The sequence below is a fragment of the Mesoplodon mirus genome, assembly GCF_964341445.2.
Source record: "Mesoplodon mirus genome assembly, contig: HAP1_SCAFFOLD_196, whole genome shotgun sequence".
Taxonomy (NCBI): domain Eukaryota; kingdom Metazoa; phylum Chordata; class Mammalia; order Artiodactyla; family Ziphiidae; genus Mesoplodon; species Mesoplodon mirus.
The window spans coordinates 1,155,603-1,164,862 of NW_028295695.1; the positions used below are offsets into that span (position 1 = coordinate 1,155,603).

General features: G+C 42.4%; 1 protein-coding gene across 1 annotated transcript; it reads right to left on the minus strand.

The window, feature by feature from the left end:
- Positions 1-893: 893 nt before the first annotated feature.
- Positions 894-4,911, minus strand: LOC309797317 (V-type proton ATPase catalytic subunit A). The gene has a single exon (XM_082645920.1). The coding sequence runs from the start codon at positions 4,847-4,849 to the stop codon at positions 2,993-2,995; it is 1,857 nt and encodes a 618-aa protein (XP_082502046.1). The 5' UTR covers positions 4,850-4,911; the 3' UTR covers positions 894-2,992.
- Between the last annotated feature and the right edge of the window lie 4,349 nt (positions 4,912-9,260).

The window sequence follows — 9,260 nt, forward strand, 5'->3', positions numbered from 1 at the left end:
GTTATGACAGAGGTCATGGAGCATTTTGATTTCATTGTGATGACAATAGCATGAAGCATTATGATGATGGGCACGGTGCATTGTGATGACAGGGTTCATGGATCATTGAGATGAAAACGGACATGGAGCATTGTGATTACAGGGGTCTTGGAGCATTGTGATGAGAAGGGTCATGGAGCCTTGTGATAACAAGGCCATGGAACATCGTGATATCAGGGTTCATGGAGCATTGTTATTACAGGGGTAATGGAGCATTGTGATGGCAAGGGCATGGAGCATTGTGATGAGAAGGCCATGCAGCATTCTGATAACATGTGTCATGGAGGTTTGTGAAGACAAGGACATGGAGCAATGTAATGAGAACCTTCATGGAGCACTGTGATGACAATGACATGGAGCATTGTGATGACAGGGTCATGGAGCAATTTGATGAAAAGTGTCATGGAACAATTTGATGATAGGGGTTATGGAACATTGTGATGCCAGGGGTCATCGAACATTGTGATGATAAGTGCATGTAGCATGGTGATGACAGGAGTCATGACACATTTTGATGAGAGGGGTGAGGGAATATTGTGACGAATAGTGATGTAACATTGTGATATCAGTGGTGACAGAGCATTTTGATGAGAAGTGCACAGAGCATTGTGATGACAAGGGTCAAAGAGCATTTTGATGAAAAGTTCATGTAGCATTGTGGTTAAAAAGAACACAGAGACTGTTGATGACGAGGGCATGGACCATTGTGGTGACAAAGGTCATGAAGCATTGTGATAACTGGAGTCCCGGAGCATTGTGATGAGAGGGGTCATGGAGCATTGTGATAACAAGGGCATGGAGCATTGTGATGACAAGGGCATTGAGCATTAGTCTAATAATTTTTTTTTTTTTAATTTAAATCCACTTTTTATTCTTTGATTTTAACAATTATACACAACTTTTAACATAAAGATAGTGAAACCTCAAGGATAAGGAAGCACTATATATGACCTCTTCTATTCGTTCATCAGGATGGAAGGAAGTTTCCAAAGGGTACAATGTGTGAGATTTAACACTGGAAAAATACATATGAAACTTGTTAACTGGCTCCACTTAGGATCAGGCACAGCACAATAAATAGAGAACTGCATCATCTTTTTAAAAGACTGTTGTTAACTTTAACACATTCTTACTAAAGAAATGTGATCAGTGACCAATGTGAAATTCTACAACATATGGGTGAAGGGACACTTACAATGAGGCTCTGAGCAAAGTTTCTCTAGCATCTTCACACCCATACATCAACATTCTTAAAAAGGAGTAAGAATGTACATTTCAAATTCAGAAAAACACATAAGAAACTTGGTCAAACTTTCTTTGTCATATCATTCATTACTAACACAATCCTAGTTTGCTGGTAGGTTTAAGGTAGGAATTGAAAGTTTTTGAAATTCTTTTAATTTCCACTGGTCTTTGGGCCTCTGGGTAGGAGGCCACATTGGAAAGCAAACTGATTCAGCAGCACCATTATATCCATGTCTCAACAAATCACTGCACAATTTTTATCTTCCAATATTCTGAAAGGTTAAAAAAAGATACATGGCAGAATACTTATCCTGAACAGCAGGCCACTGTAAGAACATGTAATCTGCAAGGATTTAAACAAACATAGCTGAATTCTCTAACTGCATCTTTCCTTAACAGACCAAAAGAAATACATTACCTAATGTGCCTTATCATACAAACACAGAAGCTTTTATTTTAAAACATATACTTAAAAGATAGGAGGAAATGATCTTTTTTCACATGACCCAGATTCTGTTATCAGCAGATATAAGAATTAACTTCATCCCTACGAAACAGAATGGAAACTGTTATGCTGCTACAGCTACAGGTATTCTGAGAAATCTTTTGAGCCAGTGAATCAAAAACCACATGGAAGAATATTTTTTACAATCAGGAAGCTGTTGTTCAAAAATTCAATTAGCAAACAAACAAACATGTGACACATGTCATTATCTTGTAAAAACATAATGCCACTCTGGCCCCAAGAATCACTAAAGCCCAGCTGGTCCTTAAAGGTGCTAACAGCCTTTAACCACTACTAAATATCTTCTCTGTGGCATTTTACTGCCCATCACATTGCCACATGATTCTTAGAAGCTTAGGCTTCTACGACGTTTGAGGAAAAAAAAAGAGGGTGTGATGTGGATCAAGTTCTTGGTGATTGTTTTAAACATAACTTTAAAAAGAATTTCCTAGTAATGTAGTATAATAGTCCTTGATACCGAATTTTTCCTAGTGAAGTAAAATAGGCTTCAACAAGATGATGTTAATCTAAGTTTGATCACCTGGCTCCTTTTTCACTTTTTTAGAGGGCACTGATTCATCTATTGTGCTGAGTCCCACAAATGCCTGCTTTAAAAACAGTACAGTTCTCAACAGTTTCCCACAAATATTCTTGATTTATACTGGGGGAAGCAACACATAATAGAAACATTAATTATTCATGTTTTAAAAAAGTAATTACTTCCTACAAAGCAGGTTACTTAGCAAAATGCTAAGCTGCAAATAACTTTACCACACAGATATTGAGTCATTTCACAATGAACCTGACAAAATGTATAGAAATCTGGCCTTCCATTCCAAATCCATTGCAAAGAGAGTACATGCAGTAGTCCTGTTTACAATTTAATGGCGATGAGGAAAGGGCAAACCTAGGACAAGGAGAGACGTCACCCTATACACGTTTACAGTAGTATAGCCATTGTATATCCTATTTACTACATTCACCACTTTGGAGAAAGGATCAGGGAGGCCCTTCAAACACTGGAACAAAGGAATGTTTGTTTTATATAAGACCTACCAAATAAACAGGGAAACAAATGATAACACACATAGGCACTAGTCTCAAAGCTGCACAATAAAGAAGCAAAGGGTTTGAGATGAGAAGTTTAGGAAAATATACACATATGAGAGCTTGCTGAGGAAAAGGAGGAAATAAATCACAGTTCTAATCTTCAAGGCTACGGAATGCATTCTGCATATCTTCAAGAAGTTGTGCATAGTCGGCCTTGATCTTTGCCTCACCATCTTTCACTGGATCCTTGAATTTCATGGAGGAAAGCTTATAGAGGATCTCCCCCATGTGCTCACGGATAATGGACCATGTGATTTTATTGTCACTCTGGGCAGTGGTTTCAACAGCTCTGCGGGCCATGTCATAAAATGCAATCATGTTGGACAGCATCCCTACTGTCTTGTAGAATGGGCAGAACCTGTCATAAGGAGTATATCCATTTTGTTGAAGGAAGTCATCTTTGATAAGTTTTGCTACCTCCAGAGTGATTTTATCTGTTTCTGCTAGTGATGCCTTTCCCACAAGCTGTACAATTTCTGCCAAGTCTTCTTCTTCCTGCAGAATCTCCTTAGCTTTGGTCCTCAGAGGAACAAACTCTGTGAAGTGTTTGTCATAGTACTCATCCAAGGCACGCATGTACTTGCTGTAGCTGATCAACCAGTTGACAGATGGGAAATGCTTCCGTTGAGCTAGTTTCTTATCTAAGCCCCAGAACACCTGAACAATACCAAGAGTAGCAAATGTAACTGGATCAGAAAAATCACCACCAGGTGGAGAAACTGCTCCTACAATGCTGACACTCCCTTCTCTCTCAGGATTTCCAAGACATTTCACTCTGCCAGCTCGCTCATAGAATGAGGCCAGACGGGCACCGAGATATGCAGGATATCCACTATCTGCAGGCATTTCAGCTAAGCGACCAGAGATTTCTCTAAGAGCCTCAGCCCATCTAGAGGTAGAGTCAGCCATCATACTGACGTGATAGCCCATGTCACGGAAATATTCTGACAGTGTAATTCCAGTATAAATAGAGGCTTCTCTAGCAGCAACAGGCATATTAGAGGTATTGGCTACCAACGCTGTCCTCTTCATGATTGACTCTACCTTACCATCAACTTCCATCGTGAGCTCTGGGAAGTCCCGGAGGACTTCAGACATCTCATTTCCTCTCTCACCACATCCTACGTAGATGATCACATCACTGTTGGAATACTTGGATAGAGACTGCGATATCACGGTCTTTCCACAGCCAAAAGCCCCAGGGATTGCAGTAGTTCCTCCCTGTACACATGGAAAAAGAGCATCAAGGACTCTCTGGCCAGTCAACAGAGGATGATTAGCTGGCAACTTCTCAGTGACAGGCCGAACCTGACGTACAGGCCATACTTGGACCATGCTGAACTTCTCCTTTATACCTTCAAATTCAAGCTCCAACACAACATCAGAGGTATCGTAATTTCCAGGTGGAGCAATGTAAGTGACAGTTCCTCTGTTTCGTGGGGGCAACATGATTTTGTGTTTGATGAGTGAGTTCTCGTTGACAATCCCATAAATATCTCCACCAGTGATGTGACTACCAACCCGTAGGTTTTTGCAAGGTGTGAAATCCCATTTGACATCTCTGCTAAGAGCAGACACATTTACTCCTCTGGGAATGTAGATACTTTGAGTCTGACTGCTGATATCCGACAAAGGTCTTTGAATACCATCAAAAATGGCTCCCATAATGCCAGGACCAAGCTCTACTGAGAGGGGTTTACCAGTGCGGAGTACAGGATCTCCAACAGACACACCAGAGGTTTCTTCATACACCTGGATAGTGGCCATGTCACCCTCCAATCGGATAATCTCTCCAACCAACTCACTGTGGCCCACTCTCACCAGTTCATACATGGCTGCACCTGCCATGTCACAAGCTGTAACCACAGGTCCTGAGACCCCATGCACATAACCAAACGTGCTTTCTTTATCTTCATCACGTATTTTGGGTAGCTTGGAGAAATCCATCATGTTAACTCACCTGCCGGGGCGCGAGGTCCAGAAACTCTGCCGATCACCTACCCAGAGGCTCTGTCACTCTAGTCTAATAATTTTCATGGATTATTGTGATGACAGTTGGAATTGTGCATTGTGATGACAAGGGCATGGAGCATTGTGATGACCAGGTCATGCAGTATTGTGAAGACAGGTGTCAGGGAGCATTGTGATGACATATGTAATGGCCCATTGTGATGACAATGGCATGGAGCATTGTGATACCAAATGTCATGGAGGATTCTGATGATAAAGTAATAGAGCATTGTGATGGCAATGGCTTGGAGCATTGTTATCACAAATATCAGGGAGCAATGTGCTGACAAGTGCATGGAGAATTGTGATGCCAAGGGTCATGGAGCATTCTCATGACAAGCTTGTGGAGTATTTTGATGACAGTGGCATGGAGCATTGTGATGAAAACGGCATGGGGCCTTGTGATGAAAAATGCATGGAGCCTTTTCGTGACAGGGTTCAAGGAGCATCCTGATGACAAGTTTCAGGGAGCATTGTGATGACAAGTGTATTGAGAATTGTGATGACAAAGTCATGGAGCATTGTGATGAAAAGTGCATGGAGTATTGTGATGAGAGGCATCATGGAGCGTTGTGGTGACAAGTATTATGGAACATTTTGATCACAAGGGTTTGGAGCATTGTGATGACAGAAGTCACGGATCATTTTGATTTCAAGGAGCATGGAACATTGTAATTACAATGGCATGAAGCAATGTGAACCCAAGGTTAATGGAGGAATGTGATGACAATGGTAATGGAGTATTGTGATGACAAGTGCATAGAGCATTGTAATGACAAGGTCATGTAGCATTTTGCTGACAAAATCATGGAGCATTGTGATGATATGTGTCATGGAGCACTGTGATGACAAGCGTTACGGAGCTTAGTGAATACAGGGGTCATGGAGCATTGCGATGACAAGGGCATGGATCATTGTGATGACAAGGGTCATGGAGCATTGGGCTGAAAATATTCATGGAGTATTGTGATGACAGAGGTCATGGAGAATTTTGATTAAATTGTGCTGACAATAGCCAGAAGCATTATGATGATGGGCATGGTGCATTGTGATGTCAGGGTTCATGGAGCATTGAGATGAAAAGGGGCGTGGAACATTGTGATTACAGGGGTCTTGGAGCACTGTGATGACAAGGGCATGGAGCATTTTGATGAGAAGGACATGGAACATTCTGATGGCATGTGTCATGGAGCTTTGTGATGACAAGGGCATGGAGCATTGTGATTACAGGGGTCTTGGAGCATTGTGATGACAAGTGTCATGGAGCCTTGTGATGACCAGGCCGTGGAATATTGTGATGGCAGGGTCATGGAGCATTGTTATGACAGGGGTAATGGAGCATTGTGATGAGAAGGGCATGGAGCATTGTGATTACAAGGTTTATGGAGCATTACCATGACAAATTTGTGGACTGTTGTGATTAAAAGCGCATAGCACATTGTGATGACAAGGGTCATGGAGCATTTTTCTGACAAACGCATGGAGCATTTTGATGACAAGGGTCACGGAGCATTGTGATGAAAAGTTCATGGAGCATTGTGGTTATAAAGGTCACAGAGCCTTGTGATGACGCGGGCATGGACCATTGTGATGACAAATGTTATGAAGCATTGTGATGACTGGAGTCACGGAGCATTGTGATGACAGTGGTCATGGAGCATTGTGATGACAAGGGCATGGAGCATTGTGGTGACAGGGGCATGGAGCATTGGTCTGACAAATTTCATAGATTATTGTGATGACATTGGACATGGTTCATTGTGATGACAAGGGCATGGATCTTTGTGATGAGAAGGTCATGGTGTATTGTGAAGACAGGTGTCAGGGAGCATTGTGATGACATATGTCATGGTCCATTGCAATGACAATGGCAGGGAGCATCGTGATGCCAAATGTAATGGAGGATTTTGATGACAAATATAATGGAGCATTGTGATGACTAGGGCTTGGAGCATTATGATGACAAGGGCCATTGATAATTTTCATGACAATGTCGTGAAGCATTTTGATGACAAGGTCCTGGAGCACTGTGATGAGAAATCCATAGAGACTTGTGAGGACAAATCTCATGGAACATACTGATGAAAAGGGGCATGGACCATTGTGATTACAGGGGTCTTGGAACATTGTGATGACATGGGCATGGAGCATTGTGAGGAGAAGGCCAAGGAGCATTCTGAAGACATGTTTCATTGAGCTTTGTGATGACAAGTGCATGGAGCATTGTGTTTAAAGGGGTCTTGGAGCATTGTGAGGAAAAGGGCATGGATCATTGTGATGAAAAAGGCATGGAGCCTTGTCATGACTGGGTTCAAGGAGCATACAGACAACAAGTGTCAGGGAGCATTTTGATGACAAGTGTATTGAGCATTGTGATGACAGAGGTCATGGAGCATTGTGATGAGAAGACCATGGATAATTGTGATGATGAGTGTCATGGGGCACTGTGATGACAAGTGTTATGGAATATTGTGATCACAAGGTTTTGGAGCATTGTTATGACAGAGGTCATGGAGAATTTTTATTTCAATGTGATGACAATAGCATGAAGCATTATGATGATGGGCATGGTGCATTGTGATGACAGGGTTCATGGATCATTGAGATGAAAAGGGGCATGGAGCATTGTGATTACAGGGGTCTTGGAGCATTGTGATTAGAAGGGTCATGGAGCCTTGTGATGACAAGGCCACGGAACATCGTGATGGCAGGTGTCATGGAGGATTGTTATGAGTGGGGTAATGGAGCATTGTGATGGCAAGCGCATAGAGCATTGTGATGAGAAGGCCATGGATCATTCTGATGACATGTGTCATGGAGCTTTGTGATGACAAGGGCATGGAGCAATTTGATGAGAATGTTCATGGAGCACTGTGATGACAATGACATGGAGCATTGTGATGCCAAGTGTCAGGGAGGATTTTGATGACAAAGATAATGGTGCATTGTGATGACAATGGATTGGAGCATTGAGATGACAAGTGTCAGAGAGCATTGTGCTGACAAGTGCATGGAGACTTTTGATGACAAGGGTCATGGAGCATTTTCATGACAAGCTTTTGGAGAATTTTGATGACAGTGGCGTGGAGCACTGTGATGAAAACGGCATGGGGCATTGTGTTGAAAAAGGCATGGAGCCTTTTCGTGACAGGTTTCAAGGAGCATTCTGATGACAAGTGTTTGGGAGCATTGAGATGACAAGTGTATTGAGAATTTTGATGACAAAGGTCATGGAGAATTGTGATGAAAAGTGCATGGAGTATTGTGATGAGAGGCATCATGGAGCCTTGTGATGACAAGTGTTATGGAACATTGTGATCACAAGGGTTTGGAGAATTGTGATGACAGAGGTCATGGATCATTTTGATTTCAAGGAGCATGGAGCATTGTGATTACAAGGGCATGAAGCAATGTGATCCCAAGGTTCATGGAGGATTGCGATGACAATGGTAATGGAGTATTGTGATGACAAGTGCATAGAGCATTGTAATGACAAGGTCATATAGCAATTTGCTGACAAAGTCATGGAGCATTGTGATGACATGTGTCATGGAGCACTGTGATGACAAGCGTCACGGAGCATTGTGAATACAGGGGTCATGGAGCATTGGGATGACAAGGGCATGGATCATTGTGATGACAATGGTCATGGAGCATTGGGCTGAAAATGTTCATTGAGTATTGTGATGACAGAGGTCATGGAGAATTTTGATTTCATTGTGGTGACAATAGCCGGAAGCATTATGATGATGGGCATGTTGCATTGTGATGACAGGGTTCATGGAGCATTGAGATGAAAAGGGGCAGGGAGCATTGCGATTACAGGGGTCTTGGAGCACTGTGATGACAAGGGCATGGAGCATTTTGATGAGAAGGACATGGAACATTCTGATGGCATGTGTCATGGAGCTTTGTGATGACAAGGGCATGGAGCATTGTGATTACAGGGGTCTTGGAGCATTGTGATGACAAGTGTCATGGAGCCTTGTGATGACGAGGCCGTGGAATATTGTGATGGCAGGGGTCATGGAGCATTGTTATGACAGGTGTAATGGAGCATTGTGATGAGAAGGGCATGGAGCATTGTGATTACAAGGTTTATGGAGCATTACCATGACAAATTTGTGGACCGTTGTGATGAAAAGCGCGTAGAACATTGTGATGACAAGGGTCAAGGAGCATTTTTCTGACAAAGGCATGGAGCATGTTGATGACAAAGGTCACGGAGCATTGTGATGAAAAGTTCATGGAGCATTGTGGTTATAAAGGTCACAGAGCCTTTTGCTGACGCGGGCATGGACCACTGTGATGACAAATGTTATGAAGCATTGTGATGACTGGAGTCACGGAG

Bases quoted from the DNA above. Each gene is read 5' to 3' on its own strand.
- LOC309797317 (XM_082645920.1), bottom strand. From the start codon at position 4,849: ATGATGGATTTCTCCAAGCTACCCAAAATACGTGATGAAGATAAAGAA.